The sequence below is a fragment of the Sinohyriopsis cumingii genome, chromosome 4 (genome assembly GCF_028554795.1).
Source record: "Sinohyriopsis cumingii isolate HCF-2022 chromosome 4, ASM2855479v2, whole genome shotgun sequence".
NCBI classification, from domain to species: domain Eukaryota; kingdom Metazoa; phylum Mollusca; class Bivalvia; order Unionida; family Unionidae; genus Sinohyriopsis; species Sinohyriopsis cumingii.
Genome location: NC_142964.1, coordinates 89,496,727 through 89,523,405, shown reverse-complemented (window position 1 = coordinate 89,523,405; position 26,679 = coordinate 89,496,727). Strand labels below are relative to the sequence as shown.

The 26,679-nt window shown below is 33.6% G+C and overlaps 1 protein-coding gene across 2 annotated transcripts in view; it reads left to right on the top strand.

Moving 5' to 3' along the window:
• Nucleotides 1-19,429, top strand: part of LOC149801639 (zwei Ig domain protein zig-8-like) — a 285,564-nt gene extending 266,135 nt beyond the window's left edge. For both annotated transcript variants that reach the window (XM_089954338.1, XM_089954337.1), the window contains exon 8: nucleotides 17,522-19,429. In XM_089954338.1, coding sequence (XP_089810464.1) covers nucleotides 17,522-17,658 — 137 coding nt within the window. In that variant the 3' untranslated portion in view covers nucleotides 17,659-19,429. The remainder of the gene's footprint in view (nucleotides 1-17,521) is intronic.
• The last annotated feature ends 7,250 nt before the right edge of the window (nucleotides 19,430-26,679 follow it).

The following is a 26,679-nucleotide window of genomic DNA, read 5'->3' as shown; positions in this document are numbered from 1 at the left end:
AAGTTGGTTGTACATGAAAATGAAAATCAATCTGTTAATGTAAGGTCAGTTTCAGTTGTAAGTACGATGACATGTATAATTCACTGAGACTTTCGTTTGCTGGAACATCCTCTGGGACTTCTTATCTGTCGTTTTTCATGCGAGTGGCTCATGTGGGATTGCATTCAAACTGTGATATTTAATATTGATTACACACATAAGCTGGCCGTAAGGCTTACATGTGTAACGTGGCATTGGATTTTGCATAATTGCGCCGTTAGCAGACGATCAACATTTTTATGAGGTACTCAGAGATTTGACGGTAGCGCTTCGGTTATCACGAAGAAGCAAATCTTCCACCGTTTATTTCTTATCAACAGTCGATTAATCTCTTGCCGTTGACGACCTTGATTCGAGCGAGGATATTCTTATTATATACGGTAAAGTGTTGCTTGGGCAGCATGATAATTCCCCGAGATTATTTTCCCAAAGTCTAAACAAAACATAGACGTGACCTATAAAGCACAAAGAACAGAACACGTGTCTAGGATGATTTTGGGACAAATGTAAAATATTAATGATAGTACGTGGTACTGATACACACGGACTCGAAATATTCGTTGGACATCTTGTGCGACTGACTACTCATGGGAAGAATTTCGGAATAGCTTCCCGGAGCTCGCACATGATCCAGATAGCTTTTTTCACTTTTGACATGGCTGGTAACCATGCAAGCCTCTCGTTGATCGAAATAAATTTTGATGTATATAATGACCAGTGCCAATGATATCGTAGCTAAGTATGCTGATCAAAGCGATAAAGATGCACAGGATCGATTGAAACTTCTTCGCAGTTACCAAGATGTTCGTGAATGTGTCGGAGATATGTTTGCATCACCGTAGGCCTAATGGGAAGACTTTAAAACGGGTTTTGAGTAAACGTTAGTACCGCTAACCATACCCACGCGCGAAACTGTGAAATCACCGCGGTGATGATGGGTCCGATTGCCAGCATAGCCGAAGTCATTCAACAGTTGCCTATGCGCCCAGAGGCAATTGTGATCCAGAAAGGCTGGCTCAAAGGCTGCAGAAGCAAGGGCGCCACCCAAGCGTAAGTCACGGACAACACAGCCTAATATATTTAACGAAATTGTGTGCAAAATTATCGAAGATGTTGTAAAATTTACCGCTTCTTTACCTAGTGACTGGAGAGATTATGTAATGAAATCATAATATACTGCACGTATTGGCGACGCAGCACGTATCGTTTAAGTAGATAATAAAGGGAAGTTTAAAAAGAATTCGTCCATAGGCACATAATGAAAGACATTTCACAATGATGTTAATTAAATAAATTGAGCAAGTGGGCAATAGTTTGAGTAAAAAAAATACCTGGTTAATGTACCTGTGATAGCGCGATCGCAGACCATAAACTCGTGGACAGGTTGGAAATGCTAATGGGATAAACGTCGCACCAAAAGTTATCAACGAGACCACATCTTTTTGCCAGTGGTTGTTTGCGAAAGACATCATGGATCCTGAGATATTTCGCGCGCTGATGCATGACTATGATAATTATAATTCGTATACCGATGATGACTTTCGCGGCGATACTTTCCGAAATTAGTGTGTCGTTGCAAACACAACACCGATGATCATGATTTCATCAATGAAATCAGAATTTTATGCAGTTTTTCCAAGTGAAGCTATACAGTTCACTCAAGATCATATTGGCGTCGTTGTGGGTTTAACGCAGTTGGTTTAATATCAGTTACAGCCATTTGTAGTCTCCTCTTGTTTGTGTTTTCCTCAGACAATGACGCTACCTGGAACATTGTTGAACTTTCCACGGGTGCATACAAGCTTGAGGCAATAAATAATGAGATTCCACGAAGGATTCTATTGATGACTGGAAAAGACAATAACAATTTTATACGTACACACGAGGTCACATTCAAATGTGCCATGTGGATAAAAAAAATCAGCAGTATGCGGTTAATATTGCGCTGTTGTTGTTAAAACAGTTCTTAGGATATTAATGAGATTCCTTGGAAATAAACGAATATTTGGCGTGCCGGACCCGAGGATACCCGTTACAATATCGCCTTAGGTTTTGTGATGATAACCACCACGACTCATGATTATCTAACTTGTGACTCCATTCGCAATAGTTACTCAGTTTTAGCCTCGACAAAGCAAGCGGCCCAGCGTTATATATTTTTCGTTTTCCCCAGCTCTTTGATATTCATTGCTCCTTTGGCATCCGTGTATTTGTCACACAATAATACCCATATGGAGAAACTTTGTTTCAGCCTTTTAATCAGGACGTGCACACGCTGGCAGAGAGCGTCGAGACATTAACCATATGGCTCTACTGTAGAGATCGATATGGTTTTTAATAAAATGACAATAAAAACTGAACGTGTAAGACCCATACATGTGGAGAAAACCCGTTTACGCGACATTTCACTGAGCCGGTCATGGTGTTTGTCTCCAGGGATTTTTTACCGGTGCACCAAAGGTGCTTGCGCCTAGTCTTCGCGCGCTGCACCGATCGCTAAACAAATTGCAATGCGAATAGTTGATTGTAACAATAATGTTGCTGAGGATGTGTAGAAAAACTATAGAACTGCAAGCGGTACATTTGATTGCAGATCAACATCAGCCAGTAGTCACTCGAGCACTACCTGAGGCGATTACACTAATGAACGGGCGATAGACGACAACCATTCTATTCACTGATGCCGTTGCAAACATGCCTGGACGGCCCCAAATGCAGATATCTAGTTAATGAGACGTTGCGTGCACTCGATCGTTCACCAGCTCCGCAAACGCTTATTGAATTAACCTTATCACTTAAAAAGTACTCTTTATATTATGCAAAATGCCTTTTGATATTTACGGACACTTAACTGCCTAGCGATGTGGCCGAGATGTGGATTTGACCAGGTTTGCTACAAAAGCAGATTTGACTGAATTTACCAGCCGGCTTGTCGTGGACGTTAACCCGAGCTGGCTTGTGATTTTTGAAGATCGAAATTGGAAACTGCGAACACCAAACGTGAACATTCAAGATGTTGTTACAAACTGTTTCGCCACTTACAACGGACATTATAGATGTCCAGTGTATAGAAAATTTCAATTATACAATGCCAAAATCATTAGTTACCGGAGATGAAATTCTTGTCAAAGTTCTCAGCATGCATCTAGATGGGTACAAAAGCGTGATAGACTTATGTGTTTAATATTCGTTGTTATATATATATATATATATATATATATATATATATATATATATATATATATATATATATATATATATATATATATATATATATATATATATATATATATATATATATATATATATAAATGATGCATTTTCCCGAAGCGACGAGGTTGCCTAAGTTAGGAGGTGGCTCAGGCAACCAATGTTGCTAACATTGATAGCAACCATGTCCCACTTGTCCACGAATATCTGCTTCAGAATGCTAATGCCAGAGCCTTGTACACGCTCAAATATAAGCTACACGAGGGTAAGATAGAAAGAGACCGTTTGAACCACCTTGACCTACCACTGTCAATTCCAGGCCAGCATTAGAACGTAAATAGATATATGGTCGTTGACCGCATCACCAGACTTGAATATACTAAGTTATTGTTTCTACAACGAGGAAGTAGAATTCACCGACAGATCCACCTCGGTTGCAATACCGGATGATTATGCTGCACCATTATTAACTCAAACAAGAAAAGAAAAATCTATAATGTTATTTTACAAGGAGCAAATGTACGTGTAACAGATTTTGGGCGAAGACGAGAGCGATCGTTTTAGTTACTGTTCAATGGTGTAATTCTTTAGTGTCTATATGGACATGGTGTTAGGTCCCAGAACTCACTGATAAATGAAATCACACAGATATCGCAATGCACATACACGCAACCCGGTGAGTAGTGTACATACGGACAGTAAAAGTCGAGTCATTTCATTTAGAAACTTTAAAAAGTATATAATTGCAAAGAAAACAAGCAGACCTTTTATCACAGACTATCGCGGAAATCAAATGTTTGCATGGTTCGTTCCATTCAGCAAAAGAGGTCCAGGAAATGTATGACATTAACTGAACCAGATTCTATTAGATATGGAATACTTTCAAATATTGCCCAGCTGTAGAAACATCTGGCATCAACCAGAAGGATCTACATCCTTTAACCGATATTATTAAGTCCATAAAAGACATCTGTTATCGACAAGAGAGGAATCTAAAACCTATAGTTGATAATTTCCAATCAATAATAGGTGGATTTAATGTTATGGAATACAAATTATCAGGGCTGGATAAAAAGATACCAGCAAAATATGAAAATAGTATGATACCAATAGAAAAGCTCCTAACACTTGCAATGCTTCAGTAATAATCCGACGCTTTACTAATGAAAATGTTTGATCATTATATGGAAAGGGAGGAAAAGGACTGACAGAAGAGATTATTCGGCTACGTTAAACAAGAAGATGAGGAAGAGAACATGTAATAACCAGTTACTGTGACCGTCGGTGTGCTGATTGTGTAGTAATCGATCGGATTGTTTACCACTCGAGCGTTGATGTAGATCGCATATGTCTTCACATATGTACTACTGTTATTTGTATATGTGGCTACACTCAGGTTCAGAGAAATATTTAATTCGCATATGAAATGAAATAAATCGGTTACTATAGTTACGTGGTTTTAGGACCGTAAGTAACCAATTTATTTTCAAGATGCAAAGATTATATTGCCGCCAATATCCAAAATATTTAATAGGCACCATCTTGTAAAACCTAGTTTGAGATAAGCGGACTCGGTGTGTGTGTGTGTATGTATGTATGTATGTATGTATGTATGTATGTATGTATGTATGTATGTATGTATGTATGTATGTGTGTGTATGTATGTATGTATGTATGCATGCATGTATGTATGTATGTATGAATGTATGTATGTATCTATATATATGTATCTTTTCTCTCTCTCTCTCTCTCTCTCTCTCTCTCTCTCTATATATATATATATATATATATATATATATATATATATATATATATATATATATATATATATATATATATATATATATATATATATTCTTACAAAATATGTGTCGATGGTTGTTCATTGTGTCCTGCTCATCAGTACAAAATATCAAATGGATGATGGCAGACTTTCTGATGAGTCGCAAAACTTGATTGTTTCAGATGCACAAAGAAACAAAGTGACAAACGGGCAGGACGAAAACATGACGTCATGAGCTAACATTTAGACCTACATCTCCAAAAGTACTCCACAATTCGTATCTGACTGGAGTATATTCAATGGCGTACAAAGAAAATTTTGCTTTCCATCATAAAATATACACAGCAATTTGTTGTTGCCCATCGATTATTGCTATAGATAATGACAGTCAATTTTATTTCACCGCGTCGACCACGAATATGTGACACTATCTTTATTGACAGGGAATATACGGATTGCCCACACTCGCTCAGCATTTAGGATTTAGCCGAACTTGGGAATCAAATTGAATTAGTGAGCTAGCATAGGCAATGACTAGCCTGAGATATAACTATTTAATGTCCTCACCAATTTATCTAGATTTATCTAGTTCCCAAGTAGATGCAGTTTCACAATAAAAGAACAAATTACTAACGGCACATAATAATTTTAGTTGATTTACAGATAATCTGTTAAAAAAAGAGACACGATGTTAGACAAGCGAAAAGTATAATCTTTTTATGTTCGTTAACAAAAAGAAATGTTATATTATTTCGATTCCTCCATAGCTTTCTTTCTTTCTTTTTTTTCTTCTGCTTCTCTTTGTATTGATCATACATACATTGTCAGGAAATTACATGTTCACCATCATCATCATCTGATCGAGCGTGCGTACGTTATGTTAAATTGTTCTGCATCCTGATTTTTATATGTGTTTTCTCACTAAGACGCCATAAAGAGTGTACACACAGACAAGTGCATTCACATAAACTGTACACAAAAGCATACTTGCATACAAACCTCGAGCTGTTTATTTTTTTTTAGAAAAGCAAGAAAGTATTATTGTTTTCTTAGTTCAGCCCCAAATAAAAGTTCAGAAAATGTAAAGAAACTAAAATCATGTACCGAAAGCTGACAATATCGTCCACTTCTGCTTAAGCCCATCACTTCTGTGTTTCACTTTAGCGACACATTTGTTCCAGCGTTTTAGATGATACTATACAATTTTTATAATAGGTGAGATTTGGGAATTAAGATTCACAACTTGATCCGTGTATAAAATACTTTGCAAGGACAACTAGGAGTTAATACGATCATTAAGGTTCTTTTTCCTGTAAAGTTATATTTTCGTGTAATACTAAAATTTGGATCGTAACTTTGATTAAATTTCACAAATAAATTTCGAAAAGTGTTCAGTAACTGAGCAGTCACAGATTAATTGCTCAGTATGTTCTATTCACTCCATGCAAAATGTATATTTATCATTATCATTTAAATTAACCTTTTCTTTCAAAAACTTTTGTGGTAATATTTCTAATCCTTACGCTAATCATTCTTTTACACAAACTTTAGCCAAAACAATAGAAATAATCCATTCACCTGTTCCAATTGCATAGTCTAGCTACCTGGACCAAATTTCATGTTTACCATTCGGCTTTTGTAGCTTGGTTCATATCAGGTCTTTATAAATCATTTTAGTCTTTGCTTTTACCTTAATAAATGACGTTCTGTGGAAAACAACATGAAACGTACTTCAGCTTTTTAAAAGAACATTTACTTTTCCACTTCGCCGATATCTTTGAGATAAGAATAAAGCACTGTAAGAAATGAATAGATTGTATATATTTTAGTTTTATCACATCAATATTTAATAGGGATCAATTTGCATCCAAAGGATGTTGCTTAAGTGCAACACCATTTTGTTTTTCACATTGCGTATGATTTAAAACCATCTTGAGTAAGTAAATTAAGAATATCTTGAGACAAGTATTCTTGAACAGCAGATGAGTTTTCACCATTGTGATTAAGCACAAATAACATCACGCAAGAAATATTTTAATTCATTTAAAAATGTCATTCAATTAGTTTGTCCTAATTTAAATACCAGGTAGCTTCAAATTTTCAAAATATTTATTCAGAAACCAGTTTTTGCCATAAACCATCTTCGGTTAGTAAAAGATGCCTAATCCAGTAAAGTGTTATATAACAAAAAAATGAGTGATGGTGAAATAAAATGATCTGGGAAAATGATTCATTCAATTTATTTTCGATATGGGTTGGAGGATTTGATACAGCTGCAAAACTAGCGGAGTGAAATTAGGCGAATTAAAAGATTTTATTAAAGTAATTTTTCCAATAAGGGGTACATTTCTTCTGCTGTACCATCCCAATAGTTTATTTTCTTCCTTCAGTTAATTAAGATCTTCCATACCTCTCAAGTTCAAAATTGGACATCGACCAGTTAATATCAATTTTTGGACATAATTTTGTGTCTATATTTTTTCAATTTCCGATCCAGACCTAATACCAAGGCAACGACATTTAAAATATGCATAGTTGCCATGAAGGAAAAAGGAGATCCATCTAATAATATAAAAGCATTATCAACATACTGTCCTATTATTAATTCCATTTTATTGTAGAAAATCCAGTATTGTTTTTCTTTTTAAGTTCTGTTGCAAGAAGCTGATTCCACATGTGTAGGGTGCTATATGGTATCCCTGGCAATATCACATTTACTAAATTAAAAATAAACACAACGTTTAGATTTATTGCAAATACTCTAAACCAGTTACAAATGGATTCTACAAAGTTAGAAATTTCAGACGTTTTCCAAAAGTCCCATTCAACCGAGTCGAAAGTCTTTTCGAGGTCTATCAATAACAGAAGACCATATTCGTTTGTTCCACAAGATCTTGCATCAGGTCACACAAAATTCCCGTATTTTCACCAATAAATCTCCGTTTCTTAAAACCCTTTCGATCTTACTAATGATTAAAGGAAGGACTCTCTTTACCATTTTAGCAATATATGCAGAAACAATCTTGTAATTCTGTATTAAGCAGTGAAATTGGTGTACAATTTGTTATAAATTTTCCTATCTTTATTTTCGTTTCAAATGTAAGTAATAATAATTCCCTGAGACTTAAATTAAGAAATATGTTGCTTATTGTATCCAGCGTTTAAGAACCTAGTCAGACGACCGCCTATATCTTTCAATTTAAAAAGGTAATACATCATCCTTCAAAACTATTTGTCGTTGCACTCAGAACATGTCATAATATAATGCGACGGGAGAAAGAAACATAAACAGAAACACTCTGTTTGGTTTATCAATTCGTCTATCTATCTATGTGCACTGTATAGGACTTAATATATTTATCTACTCGAATCCGTGTCTTTCTAATGTACCAGCTGTTACATCCAGGGGCTTAAACTAAGTAAAAAGACAATGTAAAACCCTACACACATTCCAGGTTCCAACATATAAATGTATTTACCTAAAGTATGAAACCAGGCAAAGTGAAAGAAATAAAAAATAACTTTGAGTTTATGAATTCCTAGAATTGTATCCAGACTTAAACTATCAATTTTACATTAGGCGGAAACCATCCAAAGGTATTCCGAATGAAGGTTATAATGTGTTTTTTTTTTGTTGCTAATGTTCTAGCACCACTAAAGAATCTCAATTCTAAATCCTAATGTTTTTATTTTTATATCACGAAATTACTTGAAAGTTTCACGTAATCCGACTGAATTATTTACATGTTCAAGTCCTTGAATAATTTCACATAATCCATAAAATACTGTATATTTTTTAATCAATAGTTTCGAATATGTTAGTGCGACGAACATATTATAAATAAATCACGATTTCCTCTCACGAATCTTACAAAAGCTATATATGAACTGAAGAATGAAACGGTGCGCATTTAATTCCTTATATAGTCTCTCTGTGCATACCAAATGACAATATCTGACTCTAAAATGATTCTACAGCATTTAAATGAGTAGATTTGAAAATATGTAACAGTCAAATTCTGAATTTTTCAAATTATTGAGCCAATGAACAATTAGCATGTGCATGATATGCCTACTGGGCAAATGTACTCCTAGTTTCACGTGATGTTTACGTGACCTTGATTTAAATTAATGCATGGCGTACTTGACCGAAATAGTTTTTCACTTGAACTGATTAATCTGTTTTGATTTATAAATGAAATTATACAGGTATTGTGCATGTACTTTTACTATCAATAAGACAGACACTGAATTTAATTAAGAGATAATCATCATAAACGGAAATGACTTAAAATAAAAATTATATTATAATTTAATATAACAATAGATATATTCGTAATACAACTATACTCAAGAAAATTGATAATTTTAAGAGATTACACGGACAATAGCTTAGGGATCATTCCTTTATAAACATTAATCCTAACTGACATTGGCACCTCCGTGCTTAAGAATCTAGCACTAAAAAGTAAGAAAAATATATGACCAATACGAAAGTTATTTACTTACTGGCTTCAAAGTTTACACATAATTATATGCATATGTCAAACTATAGTTGCAAGTTTATGCGAAGATTCTTACCTATTACAGCCTATGTCCTTCGACATCATTCTCTTTCTAACTTAGATTATATCTATATCTAAAGTTAAAGCTGTACAAATTCCTTTGGTACAAAGTTGAAGCTGTACAAATTCCTTTGGTACAAAGTTTAGTACCACTCCAAGTATATTCAGAATCAATAGGGAAAATTATTTCACTTCTGGGTTGGATTTAATTGTTTCACTGATGTCGTCAAAAAGGTAAAATGTGTGGCGTTTACTGGCGTTGTTTTGGTGTTCAAACTGCAAGTGAAATACCAGAGAGAGTCAGCCTTTGGATGGATAGTTAATCTATTTATGAATCTTGTATTTTGCCGAGTGACATCATCCAGTATTCTTTCATTAAATTCGTTCCGAAAAACTCCTTTTCTTCGTGGCAGTGTTGATATTAGATTATGTATGCCAAACTTTGACAGTTAATGGTTATGGGGCCAACAGTTAATGGTTTAGGGGCCAAATTATTCGCAAGGATTAGATGTCCTGCATGAATATCCATCTCATCCACGTCATGATCTGTAACGTTCTCCACCATCTCTGCAAACGTTGCTCTAATCGTTTTAGGTTTTGTTATTCAAGCAAGTTGAAAATGTTGATTATTATTTTTTCTTCAATATTGTTTATCTTGGTTTGTTGCCTTCATGGCCATCTTGGAGCAATATTTGGTGTTTTGCATATCTTCTATTAGTTTTTCATTTTCTATTTCTTCAGTTCTCTAATTCTTCTCTTAATTGGTTATTTTCAAAGTTCATTGACTCGATTTTGTCTTCCAATTATCTTGTTCTATTTGCAATAGGTTTGTCAACTTCATTCATCATATCGACTTTAAGTTTCTCTAACAAATGGTTGATCAGTAAAATATTAATACCAATTTCGATTTCCAGTAGATCCTTCTTAATTAAGACAACACTAATCTCATCACATATTATCAACCATCAAATCCGCCATCTGAAAGCTTATAGCTGACCTCGTTAGTGATTTGCTGCTTTCCTTCCTAGCACATTCAAAATTATTATTCAGCGTAGACTGATAAACATATTTTCTTGATTGCTCATTTTGTCACACTAATTCTGAAAGAGTACGAGAGGTCGGCACAGCTTATTGTAATTAAAAAGTGTCTCAGAGACAGTGTGGAGCACGTAGTGTAATTTGTGCAATTAGATCAGCATGGGGTTTTCTCAAAAAAGGTGTAAATCGACACAAGAGTACACATACAAGAGAAAGAAAACTCAGTTTCAAAATTTCAAAACCACAAATTTTGCAAGAGACACATAATCCACGGATGAACAGAAATTCTACATTGAAGCAAAAAAGAAGCTTCATATATATATATACTAGTCCAAAACATCACACTGCAAGCAATGTAAATATCATCAACATATGATAGGGGCTTTGCTAACTAAACTCCCAGGTGGCCACCCGGCTCTCCTCAAAGTTGCTTTTCATATAAGTGTATGCGTGCTCAGACGCACATGGCGATTGCAAGTCATTTTCTAAGTGTGTGTGGATTTAAACAACATGTTTGTGTATGTAATTAAGTTTATGTTTGTTACTGGTATTAACAAGCTTACATGAAATAGCTGTTTTGCGAAAAGTCTAATGTCCAGTCAGTATATATCAGATACGGGAAAGATACGTGTATTTCTAAATCCTCTCCCTTCCCTGCAGCCACATGTGCATGATATGGAGTTGACTCAGCTAATAAATCCATTCCATAAAGAGTAGAGAAGCAGACTTTAGTTGTATCGACATTAAAACAAAATGCATCCATTTTTGACTAGCTGAAAATGTTGTCTCAGTGTGCATTCATTCACAGTGTGACTCAAAATTTCAATTTTAAGTAGACCAAAACGAGAGTGCTTGAAACTACTGTCGAGTGCGCGACGAAGTTCAAAGTTCGCTTGGGCGGTGCAATATGCGCATAAATATTGTTACTGTGTATCGATGAATCTACAGCTGTGTATTTCTTTTGTAGTAAAGAATACATTCCATTACTTTGTTTCTTTAGTGTATTCTTTTTATTATTAATAAAAACGGTTATTACATTTGTATGGGAAAATATGAACTTTTTTTTTCTGACTAATACTGTTTTCCCAAGGTCGTGAAGTATTCCTCAGAAAAATTTGTTCGTATTTTCTCATACGAGGCAGTAACTTATAAATATTGTGACGATCACAGTAACATTCATAAAGAGTGCTTTTTCAGAAACTGGTTTAAGTTAGTAATAAATTAAAGAAAATATAGTGAAGTGTGTTCCATTCTAATAGTTAGCCGTTAATATCGTTGTAAACGGAGAAATGTTGTATCACTACATGTCCTTCTTGTCTAGATCCAGTTTGTCTACTAAACTTGAATTATTTCAGATGCAAACGTGCCAAAATACCCATTAATGTAAGGAAATCTCGATTAATATATTTCACGAGTTGTTTTGGTCATCTTAATCAATCGGCACAGTGTTACATGTATACTTTCCTGTGTCTAGTTCTTAATAATATTTTTATGTGGAAAACATGATATTTATCTCGTTGGTTTTCTTTATTTAAATGAAAATTTTCAAGAGCCAGGTTCCAACGTATCAAGTTTAATACTACTATGCTGAAAGTTTGTGCTTTACTTGTTATTGTTTTCCCGTCTCTCGAAAGTTGCACTAATGTTACACTTTGAACTTTGTAATCATCAGTCATGTATGTTCTTTTTACGTTCTTTTTCTTGTTTTTTTTCTTCTATGCGTGTTGCCAAATATAACCTTTTTAAGATTGAAACCATTCTCTAGTCTTCATTTCTTTATGCTATTTTTTTCTCATGTATATAGGGATGGGAAAACTAACAAAGGAATATGATCACTAATTCATTTCTCATAGAAGTTAATTTTAATATAATGAAAAATAACAATAATTTCTGCATTATTTTAGCATGCTTATCGCACATGGTTCCTTTGATTACACTTAGATGATTCTTTTTCAGCCTTGAAATACAGGTGTTTAGGGCATATTTTTTAGCCTCTTGCTCCTAAACCGGGTGACTCCATGGTCTGCACCTGATGTCATGTCATGGCACTAAGAGTCATTAAGCTATTTTATCAGTATGAAAGTAAATACAGAAAATCAAAAGAAAAGTAAATATTTTGTTGTCAGCTATAAAACATTGGTTAAAGTTTATAAAGAACATAGGAGAAAAATAAAATTAAATCCATTTACTATCCAATGGGTACTCTATTTAATCGACATTGTGTAATGCAGATAGATGACAACGTTTGCTGCATTTCAAGAAATGTTGCCCATGTACATACATTATAGATGGAGACAATTGAATAAATGCGTCGAACATAGCTCGTCTCATTCTTTATTATCATTCTCAGCATCTGCCGTATTCGTGTGCACTTATGGCTATTATGTAATAGGATGTATAGAATTATATATATGTTCCTTGTTGTCATCAATTTCTGGGGCAAAATTGATATTTTGGATGATTAAAATCTTCCTAATCAGAGCTTTTATTGGCTTGAATGATATGTTAATGAGGTTTATGGCAGCTAAGATGTTCCGTTTGTTTTTCATCATCTGTCAAATCAGAAATTTATGACTGAAGGGGTCCTCAACCATTGGCCGCAAGCAGATGTCGCTAGGCTGTCAGCTGTTACTAATTCCCCTTTATGCAAAGAAATAATAGAAACAGTGCAAGTTGAAGTTCAATTTATTACGAATTTGCGTGTACTGATTCAAGACGCAATGTAATAATGTCAGCCAAGACTGAAGAATAAAATGACTAATTAAACAATTAATCCAATTAAAAGCTGACAAAATACTGCGCAGAATATCATTTATTCTGAGAGACAAGGCTATTTAGAAGGTTCCCAACTGTAATTTAAAAAAAAAAGAAGAAAAAACATGTGCCATTTTAAATTTCAGACAGATTTTCAATGGCAAGTACTTGGCACAGATAGTTGTAAATTAGATTAGAAACAAAACTATTTTAAAAAGCACCGTGCAGCAAACATATTTTAAATGTTATATTCTATGCGACAAAAAAAGATACAGGAGTCATACATTTCATGCAGGTCCAGTGATAAGAGCACATACTGAAACGATGTTGCAAAGATCTGAGATGAAATGAGATAATTGAAAATGTTGCGAAGTGGTATGTAATATTTTATTGACAATAGGTGGGGTCATATGCATAACTGCGCAATGAATGTGGGAGTTGGAGATACACTATTCCACTCTGCAACTCATTGTTGTTATATTGAAGAATAAAATGCATGGTAAAATAACCAAGTTACTGACCCATACCAAATTCTGCTTCTATGGTCAGTTTTCTACACGTCAGGAAGTTGTTAATTGTGCCTGCCATACGAATAAGACTGATGAAATAGATGTTGGTGATGAATAAATCTCGTTCATTAGAACTTCACATCGACTTAAACTACGTGCACACTTAGCCATATATTATTAGCTAATGTTAGCTGTGAAGCTTCATATGGCGTGTTGTGCATACATTATTTGCATTATTTACTTGTGTTTGCTCTACTGTATTCTAGAAATAAATCATATTATTGTAAGTTCTCATGAATCAACCAGTGGGACTAAAAGAAATGCAGATACATATTGTTGTAGTGGATAAACATGGTACTCACACTCCCTGGTCAGCACACTATAAAACTGCCTCATACCAAGAGTCCATATGCTATTTTGTCAGCATGAATTAAATACGGGATATAAAAATAAAAGTAAATATTTTATTCTCAACGATACCACATAGATTAACGTTTATAAAACGTTTAATGGAAAAGAAAATTAAATCCATTTGCTGGTCAATGGTTGCATCTCAAAACTTCTTAGTATTTTTTATTTTTTTATTTCCCCACCAGTAGTCCGACACCTTTATGTTCATATCGGTCTACAGGTACTTATTGGCGCAATGCTTTACTTCTTCACATATTCCTCTCTTTTTCTTTCTCTCTATTTTGGAATTTAACATTTTGCTTTTGGTCTGATCAATCTAAACTGTGGTCGTTGAATTGTTGTTGTGGTTGTTGTTGTTGTTGTTGTTGTTATTATTATTATTATTATTATTATTATTATTATTATTATTATTATTATTATTATTTGTAACTGATTTTGGGGGTGGAAGTATTTGTCAATTATTTCTTTTTTGGACTTTCTTGTAGATCACAATATTTACTGACAATTTTCTGTGTATAATCTCTTATCTGCACCTGTGTTTGAAACTCATACAGCATACCACATATGCCTGCTTGAATAATTCAATCATTGATTTCATATTATTTACTTTTAATATAGACCGTGTTTCTCTCCTTTCCCTTCGACTTGGTGTGAATAACGAACTGAAAGTAGTGGTCGTCACTCGTACACATCACTCCTTCTCATATAGCATCAGCCAAAATGTCCACCTCCTATTAAATGCTTTAAAATCGGCATACCTTTTATTTTATTTTTCTCTGTAGAAGTTTTTTCTATGGAAAGAGTTTCTTGGCTTAAGTCCAATAATTTACTTCGTTTTCATTTCTTGTGAATAAAATTATGCTCAGCACGGAAAATGTATACCAAAAATATATTGTATTGATATACATCGTTAGGTGTTGCTGAGACTAAAGTCAGTTGTGCCTCTTCAGAACAGCTGTCGAAAATGTAATTTTCTGTAAATATGCATGTAAATATGCATCGATTAAGTATAGTTTTCTTTAAATATGCATGCAATTAAGAATAGTTTTCTGTAAATTTGCATGCGATAGGAGTATAGTTTTCTGTAAATTTGCATGTGATTCAAGTATAGTTTTCTGTAAATTTACATGCGATTAAGTATAGTTTTCTGTAAATATGCATGCGATTAAGAAAAGTTTTCTGTAAATTTACATGCGATTAAGTATAGTTTTCTGTAAATATGCATGCGATTAAGAAAAGTTTTCTGTAAATTTGCATGCGATAGAAGTATAGTTTTCTGTAAATTTGCATGCGATTAAGTATAGTTTTCGGTAAATATGCATGCGATTAAGTGTAGTTTTCTGTAAATTTGCATGCGATTAAGTATAGTTTTCTGTAAATTTGCATGCGATTAAGTATAGTTTTCTGTAAATTTGCATGCGATTAAGTATAGTTTTCTGTAAATTTGCATGCGATTAAGTATAGTTTTCTGTAAATATGCAAATTTGCATCCGATTAAGTGCAGTTTTCTGTAAATTTGCATGCGATTAAGTATAGTTTTCTGTAAATATGCATGCGATTAAGTGTAGTTTTCTGTAAATTTGCATGCGATTAAGTGTAGTTTTCTGTAAATTTGCATGCGATTAAGTATAGTTTTCTGTAAATTTGCATGCGATTAGGTATAGTTTTCTGTAAATATGCAAATTTGCATCCGATTAAGTGCAGTTTTCTGTAAATTTGCATGCGATTAAGTATAGTTTTCTGTAAATATGCATGCGATTAAGTGTAGTTTTCTGTAAATTTGCATGCGATTAAGTATAGTTTTCTGTAAATTTGCATGCGATTAAGTATAGTTTTCTGTAAATATGCATGCGATTAAGTGTAGTTTTCTGTAAATTTGCATGCGATTAAGTATAGTTTTCTGTAAATTTGCATGCGTTAGAAATATAGTTTTCTGTAAATTTGCATATAGTTTTATGTACATACTTCCACGTTTATTCAGAAATTATAGTTCTCTATCTAAGTTGAATGGCAGACAATACAAGGGGTTAGATTGTTAAGTTAAATCTGGCAATCATGAAATGGGGTCCATATTAGGTAGGATAAAACAAACGATGTTGAAATATAGATGAAAGCCAGCCAAGCCACATATTTCCTATAGCCCTAGTGTTCAGTATTGCGGGAATCTTAATGGTAAATTTATCAGTAAGTTTACAACTTAATGAATCTTTATAAATTCATACTTTTTTAAACGATAAACTCATTTTTTCCAAAATAATTGATTTTAGTCCTTAAATTAAAATAGGTCTGTATATGTGATTGTAGCAAACATCATACATATCCTTAAATATGCTCCAGTTTGATGCTGGACTTTCGCATGTGGACTTTCGCATGTGGGCTTTTGCTTGATGCTGGACTTTCGCATGTGGGCTTTTGCGCTCCGATAACTAACAACAATACAAAAAGAAACCGTCTTACGTTATCGTCGGTAAGTTGATGATCTTACCTAGTGCAAGACCGTCACATAGTAAATAAGATTTCACTTTGCTTTTAGGCCACCATATCAAAACAGAAAATGCATTCTAACCAAAAATGAAATAACGGTATGAGCAATATTTATACTAGGAACGGAGTATGTGTCTATTGGTCAAATGTGTGGTCACTGTGATATCCAACAATATCCATCAGTTAGTTAATAAACAATAAGAGACTGGTTTGTGCTTGCAGTATTTTTAACTATGCATTCTAGCTGCTTGTTTCACTCGTACCTCTGATTAGTTGCTAATACGTCTTACAAAATATATAATTCGCTGGATAATGACATGTAATTTAAACTGCTAAGATATTGGTATAATGTAATCTTGGAGGTATACCAGATCGCAGAGCCCAGTTGGATGACTCATAGCCTTGCGTATGTCAGAACCGGGTATCGAATATGGGATAAAAAAGGTGCAAAACGAACGTCGTACATTGTCTCCAGTCCATTGTACGGGATATTTGAATGGTTTGTTCAAGATAATTTTATATTGCGCTTGATTAAGCCCGGCTAAACTTGCCAACTTAATCTCGTTTAATTTATTTACCTATGTTTATTGAGATTAGCTCTTTCGGCCTTATAGAAAACAATGCGTCACATTTACATTCGATCAGAGTCTTGACTATTTGTTGCATATATTTCGCTGTTATGTTGTAGGAATGACCTTCTGCTTGATGTCCCTATTTGTGTCTTTTAGATAATGAAGATCTTGAGAACTATGATTCCCAACGAGGACTCTCCAGTGGAGCCATCGTCAGTTCTACTCTTCCCGAGACGATAACAGTTGCTATATTTGTTGTTATGTATCACTCTCGTCGGATGGATAAAGCGTGACTGAGAAGTGCATAGCTGCCATTGATTTTGTGCCTTACAATCCAAGGTTAAAACTCCCGAAACATCCAAGGTTGTGACAGGGACATTTCAGTTTTAGGAACACACATCTCTAGACAGCTTTTTTCACGCGGCTTCCCACTGAGATGATGTTCCATGTTCAGGCCATCTAATTATTGGAAATGCCTACTACACGTAGCGGTATTTTTGTGGCATTCACTACCATAACAGAGAGTGCATAATAGAGGTCAAAATTAATTTTCATGGTGATTATGAACACTGTACTAAACCAGTTAAGTTACTTGTACAAAAGAGCTCAAGCTCCCGATTCTTGCTGCATTGATCATAGCTATTTCCTTGGTGTAGATCTGATTTTGCACAAGTCGTATTTAGATAAAAATTAAGCCCGCTATACAGAGGTATAAACTGAATAATAATGGATCTTTGACCCTCAATATAAATACCATTTCCATACATTTATGAAAATATCTCAGTATCCATCTTTTCTCAGACTGGTTGAGATAGGAATCATTATTCTTGTCACCATCCCTCATGATATACGAGTACGTGAATGATATAATGCATACATCATTAAGGCTGCTGTTTGGAAGATGAACAAAAGTAAGAAGAGAACAGTCCTTAAAATGGAATCAGACTTATGTCAGGATTGATTGATCGATTGATTGATTGATATGATTGATGATTGATTGATGAATGATTGATTGATTGGTGATTGATTGATTTATTGATTAATTGATTAGATGTATGTAATTATTTATTTACTTATTCTGTTATCAATATATCTTAGTGACTCGCACATTTACAATCAATTTTCATGTGAAGAAGTTCATTTATATAGGTAGGATTATTAAAAGTCGTAATTCAATTCTGACGCTAGCAATATTCAGTCAACGTGTTTCGTTTGCAATATTATGCATTTGCTGGAATATTTTTAAATAATCGCACGAATGGTACATCACCTCCATTTTTTCTTTCGTAGTCTATCAAGTGATAGAGTGTGTATAACGTCTTGTCCTAAGAAATACCCTATATACATTGTACACACGGAACTAGCTGTAGGATGGTAAAACTGCAAAATAGATGCGACAGTTTGGTTGTCTAATTGTATCAATATATTTCTCAAAAGACTGTGTAATTACGGGACTTCCTTTGCATGTTTATGACTTGCAAGTTGGGAAGTACACTATTAAGATCATACCATAAACATATCGACTTCGTTACATCTTTTCTAAGTGATCGGAGGTTTCTTTACATACGAAGAAAATGACACAAAACAATGATGACATTTATTTCAGCAGGGCAAGTAATATCGTATGCTAAGGAATGGTGAGAATAATAATCTAGTCTTATCTAATGATTTTACGTATGTATTTAAATCAGAGGCATGAAAATGATGACTAAATAAACATAAATTATATATTTAAATCAGAGGCATGAAAATGATGACTAAATAAACATAAATTATATATTTAAATCAGAGGCATGAAAATGATGACTAAATAAACATAAATTATATATTTAAATCAGAGGCATGAAAATGATGACTAAATAAACATAAATTATGTCTTTAATCAAAGGCATGAAAATGATGACTAAATAAACATAAATTATATATTTAAATCAGAGGCATGAAAATGATGACTAAATAAACATAAATTATATATTTAAATCAGAGGCATGAAAATGATGACTAAATAAACATAAATTATATATTTAAATCAGAGGCATGAAAATGATGACTAAATAAACATAAATTATGTCTTTAATCAAAGGCATGAAAATGATGACTAAATAAACATAAATTATATATTTAAATCAGAGGCATGAAAATGATGACTAAATAAACATAAATTATATATTTAAATCAGAGGCATGAAAATGATGACTAAATAAACATAAATTATGTATTTAATCAAAGGCATGAAAATGATGACTAAATAAACATAAATTATATATTTAAATCAGAGGCATGAAAATGATGACTAAATAAACATAAATTATATATTTAAATCAGAGGCATGAAAATGATGACTAAATAAACATAAATTATATATTTAAATCAGAGGCATGAAAATGATGACTAAATAAACATAAATTATGTATTTAATCAAAGGCATGAAAATGATGACTAAATAAACATAAATTATACATTTAAATCAGAGGCATGAAAATGATGACTAAATAAACATAAATTATATATTTAAATCAGAGGCATGAAAATGATGACTAAATAAACATAAATTATGTATTTAATCAAAGGCATGAAAATGATGACTAAATAAACATAAATTATATATTTAAATCAGAGGCATGAAAATGATGACTAAATAAACATAAATTATATATTTAAATCAGAGGCATGAAAATGATGACGAAATAAACATAAATTATATATTTAAATCAGAGGCATGAAAATGATGACTAAATAAACATAAATTACATAATTTCGTACAAGACAAGAGCATACAAAAACCAAAGTTCCAGTCACATGTTTGTAGTTCAAAATGTGCACCTTGCTTGATGCAAGGGAGACAAAACTGTACGGCTTAGTAATTAATCTGTTGTTGGTGTTTATTTTCTTGGATTGGAATTGAGGAGAGAGATTACATTATACTCGTCTTAAGGTAAATGTGTTTACGTGCAGTAGACAATGACTTCACGAACAAAATTTCAACATTTGACTTAGGTGTCAATTAACATTTTAAGGTTTATTTTTGGCGTTAAAAAACATTTTAAGACGAATTTGGTGTTAATTAACAATTTAAGGTGACTTTGGTGTTAATTAGTGTCTTTGACTTACATCTTAATTAACATTTTAAGGTGACTTTAGTGTTAATTAACATTTAAGGCGACTTTTAGATAGTTTTATATTAAAGCTGCGTACCTTTTAACTGCTAAAACCGTCGCAATGATCCAACCACATTTCATCGCAAAATACATCCAGATTCCTATCACAAAGATATAACCGCATATCATAGCAAAGACACAACCAAATTCCTATCACAAGGATATAACCGCATATCATCGCAAAGATACAACCAGATTCCTATCACAAAGATACAACTACATATCATCTCAAAGATACAACCAGAATTCCATTGCAAAGTTCCAAGCACTGACCGGACATGCGATAATAATTACGATAACTGGTGGTTTGCCATGATATATTTTAGACAGTATCCGAAAATGGCTAGTCATTATGTATTTAAGACAGTATCCGAAAATGGCTAGTCATTATGTATTTAAGACAACAATGTCAGCGGGATGTGCTAAGCCTCTAAGAGATATTCTGTTTACTTAATTTGATTCGGTTTTATGATTTATAAACTTATTTTTTGCTGCTGGTTCCTTAATTTAGATAGTACTAAAAATATCGTAACTTAACATGCTTTTGTATTAAATGGAGTTTTGGTCAAAATGTTAAGTATTTAGTTTAAATTCAGTTTTCTTGCATGATATTACCAGGCGTCCCTTGCCCGTCTGCTTTGTCTGAGTAAGACATCTTAGCTAATCTGTCATATTTGCAGTAATTCTAAACCAATCATGTGCATCATTTTGATCAAAGTAGGGGTTAAATTCAGTTCATTGTGGGAACTAGAGAATTCACCAATGTGGAGAATCTCAGACTAATAAACCCACGTTATCATTGCGTTTCTCGCTAACATCAAGTTAATCGACTCATAAAATGAAGTGAGTATCGGACAATTGAACTAACTTCCTCACAGGCATTTCCTGCCCATGAAGACCGTTTCTTCGTTGATGAATATTGTCCGAGTCTACACGAATAGTGATAACCTACAAAACGTCGTACGATTCTTCATGAAGAATCATCAGCTACAAAGTCGTCTGAGTCTTCATGAAGAGTCGTAAGCTACAAAGTCGTCCGAGTCTTTGTGAAGAGTCAAAAGCTACTAAGTCGTCTGAGTATTCATGAAGAATCAAAAAGTACAAGGTCGTATGAGTGATCATTGAAGAATCATAATTTACAAAGTTTTCCGAGTCTTCATGAAGAGTCATATGGTGCAAGTCGTCCGAGTCTTCACGAAGAGTCTTAAGCTACAAAGTCATCTGAATCTTCATGAAGAAACGTAATCTACAAAGTCATCTGAATCTTCATGAAGAGTCGTAAGCTACAAAGTCGTCCGAGTCTTCACGAAGAGTCTTAAGCTACAAAGTCGTCTGAGTCTTCATGAAGAGTCTTAAGCTACAAAGTCGTCTGAGTCTTCATGAAGAGTCGTAAGCTACAAAGTCGTCTGAGTCTTTGTGAAGAGTCAAAAGCTACTAAGTCGTCTGAGTATTCATGAAGAATCAAAAAGTACAGGGTCGTCTGAGTGATCATGAAGAATCATAATTTACAAAGTTTTCTGAGTCTTCATGAAGAGTCGTATGGTGCAAGTCGTCCGAGTCTTCACGAAGAGTCGTAAGCTTCAAAGTCATCTGAATCTTCATGAACAGACGTAAGCTACTAAGTCGCGTGAGACTTCACAAATGATAAGTTACAACGTCGCCCAATTATTATGTTCTTTCCGAAGTCAGTTATCACCACAGCTAAATTCATTAAAACGTTGATATATCATGTCAATGCAGATATTACATCAATTAAGAAAAAAAACTGAACATCCCCAGTGACTCATTGGATTATACTTCAAGAATCAAATATCATTATTCTTTCAGCTGTAGGTCACCCCAAAAGTATTGTGTATATGGTACGGACTTATTTGAAAATAACTACGAGCAAGCATGAATGATACATCAGGTACCATAAAATCTCTATCCTCAGGTACAAAAGTGCAGCTATAAGAGAGACATTGGAATGTATATGTGTAAATGTGCGAGCTTGTATAAGGAGTCATATATTTCTTTTTGTCCTTCGTGCTGCATCCATCTGTATGACCATTTTCAATCATTCGTTTTTCTTTTCATTTTTTCAGCAAATAAACTTGGAAATCCATTGTTGTCGCATTTACCAAATTCATTACTGCGCAAAAATAATACGGTTTGTTCTGTTAATTGGCATAGAAATTATCTGCCATTCTGTTATACGTTTCACATTTAGATATTCTTGAAAGAGGAAGATTAATTTTTGGTGCAAATTATATTTTAACTTGGATATCTATTATGTGAGCAGATGTTTTTAACATTAAAATTATATCTAAGAAGTTGATTTATCGTGAATGTAAATAAAGTTGTCATCATTTAAATTGTGTCGGCTTCCGTATTTTATGAATTATCGTAGTGAATTCCTTTTAGATTTCTAACCATGTTTGACTATGGGAACAGAAATGTCGTGAAACATTTCGTCGGCGCTGTTCTTCGAAAGTTTATAGCATGGAGATGTTCTCCTTTTTGCATATATTATTTCCTGAAACCATCAACATATCGTAAACATAAAAGGAAACAAAAACTAAATGTAACATTTCATCTTTAAATTCTAAATGAATTATCAGAGTCTATAGGCTTATATAGTATCTCGTTACATACGAGGAAGTTGTCGTTTTACAAAATTTCTCACATAGACTTCAGCGAGTGGGCCCCGTTTCACGACTCGGCCTAAGTTTACGGATACGATCCTCGTAAGTTTTAAACGTGAGAAAATCACGTGGTAAGTGTGTTTCACAAAGATATCCCTAGGAACATTTCGTACGTCAAAGAATTTTTTTACGTACGCTACTCTTTTGTACGGGATGTAGAAAATAAATCGGCAAAATATAATAGGGTGCCTGCAAGATAATTAAAAAGGAAGGAGACAAAGATGGTAATAAACAACAAAAAACAATTCAATGACCCAAACCATATCGGGCAAAAACCTGCCTTGACCTATTGGTCATATTGAATGACGGTATTCTTTCTTAATAGCGATGATATGGTGCATGTCTGTGTGGGGTGGGGTTTGATATTATGCCGATCCCAGACACTGTCAGATATGCATGACTCTTTCCCCTTGTCCAAAACAAAGCCTTAAACCGGACTCTTATTAGACCTTTGCGTCTTTAAATACTATACAATTAACTAATTTTTGTTTTACATTCTATTTTACAAATCCAGATTATCATACCTTACTGCATTAATTTGTTTCCGCAAGAGACACTTGCTTTGTCTGCAGAACCGGAAAATAGTTACTCCGTGTATTTGCGTGTGCGTGTGTATGTGTGTGTGTGCGTGTATGTGTGTTTGCGTGCGTGTGTGTGTGTGCGCGCATGCGTGTGATAGTCGAGCTAGAAGTCGATGAATAAAATTAATTTAACTTACTTTTGAACTTCTTTAGTTATACTTATATCAAAATGGTTATTTAATCACTTCACTATGTTTACCGACTTTTATTTCCTTAAAATTACCAGTCCACCTGCATGCTCTCTTGCTGTCATTTCGAAAGGCAGCCTAGCAGATTCTACCATTATAGACGAGAAGGTAAACATGACATTCGGTGCATTCTTTGTGTCAGCTACAACCTTCCGAATCTTTTATATTCATTTGATTTTAATTTCATATTTGTTTCAATTACTTGCATTATAAGAACAAATCTAAAGACAAAATTATTCATTCGTGCTTTAACATCCCCTAACCCAATTTGTAGGCTTGTAACCTTGTAACACCTTGTAATAAAGGTACATAGTATACAGTTTTACTTAATAAAGATCCATTTCGTCAAATCGGGGGATCGTCTTATAATGATTCTCTCTCTCTCTCTCTCTCTCTCTCTCTCTCTCTCTCTCTCTCTTCCCCTCAGGCAAACACGCAAGTACACTCCATAACCTCTTTCCACAGAGCATTAACTTAATGTGTAACGACTCTATTGACATAAACTAAGTAACAGAAAGAATCAAATCCAACATGTTCTGTAAACTTAACAAATAATTTAATTATCAGCGTTATAAATGGAAATGTGGAGGAACTTAAAGCGTTATGAAGTGAATCCAAAATATTCCTGAAAAAGTTCTATTAAACACCAAAAGAATGAAAAACTCCGTATTAATTTCATCACCGGAAATGTACGGGTCCGCCAAGAATCGTGACGTTGTCCAAAACTGCTTTGAATAATTCACCATATTTCAAAAATAATATTTTATTCCACTAATCCACACACAAACACGCATAAAAACACGCACGCACACACACACACACACAGACACAGACACACAGACACACAGACACACACACACACACACACACACACACACACATATATATATATATATATATATATATATATATATATATATATATATATATATATATATATATATATATATATATATATATATATATATATATATATATATATATATATATATATATATATATATATATATATATATATATATATATATATATATATATATATAGCTACAAGTAGTTTTGAAATCTTGTGTTTGTTTAACGAGACATTAATGCAAAGAAATAAAAGTCGATAAACTATTAGGTATACGCCTCTAATTCTTAGATTGAGATCTATATAAACAATGAGTAGCTTTATCGTCCTATGAATTATATCCACTCGCTTTTTCACATTTTTATTTGAAGAAAATCGATACAGTAAATTAATAAGTGAAACTTATGCTCACCATCGATTTCGATGCAAATATGTTCCGTTGAAAACATAATCATTTAAAGCTGCATGTTTTGAACAGCATTTACAACACCCCCAAATTATGCACATTTTTTAATTGATGGAATTTTATTGTGTTCATGTGGATGTCATGCAAGATGCAATTTGTTTTTCTTCTTTTTGTGTTTTTTGTGTGTAACATTTCCATTTGTAAATCAGCGCAACTGAAGGAAACCTACTTATTATGATCAAATGCCATAGTACGGTTCCATGAAATATATTCAAGAGGAACTGTTTCGAGATATCTGAATTTCCTAATTGCAAAAATGTACAATTCAATTTTGAAAAAGATACATTATACAGACTTCTACTAAAACATTCAAATATGGTCAGTAAATACGGAAAGCGAATGACAAATATGTAGGAAATGGTAAGAGCACAATTGTTATGCAGACAGCAACAAGTTCAAAATAGAAGCCTAACGAGAATTAATTAAACTATCAATATAATTAGAGTTCTCTCTTTTTTACAACTGTATTCTTTGGATTTGTTGCAATTTTCAGACGCCGTTTAAGTTATTGTCCCGCTCTTTGATATTCAGTATTACCATAAGTATGTGTACTCTAGTGAGTAGCCATCTGGCTGGATTCTTTTCAGTCAAATTTTGATATCATGCACTTTGCACCATGTGGACAAATTGTTCCTAAAACATATCTTATGACAGCTTTTAATTTGCTATAATAATAGTTTGTTCAGGTTTATATAGATGAAGCAAAGTTTCTTAATCACACTATTTGAAGCTTTAAGAAATCATTATACAAATATGCAATTTCAATAGAAATATTAGCATAAAGAAGTGGAAATAGTTTTTAATCATACTATGGAATCATAATATACCAGTGGGAATAGTATAATAGTCTATATAATCGTTGTGTCGAAATCAAATTTAGTGTAATATCCAAATGGGACTAAATAAGGTACACATTTTGTGGATAATGCCAGACGATATTTTTAACCTACCATTTTAAATGTTCTTCAATAATAGAGATGTTTCTTTTAGAAATATTTGTTTCTTGTTTTATCTGGCACGTGTTTATTTTATCTAAGGACCACAGAGTCTGCATGAAAGAATTGTTATTATTAGCCGTTATTAAGATATTTAATGACTCCTGTTTCTTAAGGTTACCACGATCTAATTATGGTGATAATGAAGATGTTGATGACGATTGTTACCATTTCAGTAAGGATTATATGAGCGGTCTAAAGCACATGCCTTAACCGATAACTGCTATCTCATCACAGCGTGGGTTCGGATCTCGAGCTCGGCCACTAGAAGGATGTGAGAAAGTGTTTGCCAGTTTGCCAAAATAGATTTCCCGTGGGTCGGTGGTTCTTACCGTCGTTTTCCCTGGTTCTTTTTCCACCAGTAATTCTGACCGCTATGTATAGCTTATCAT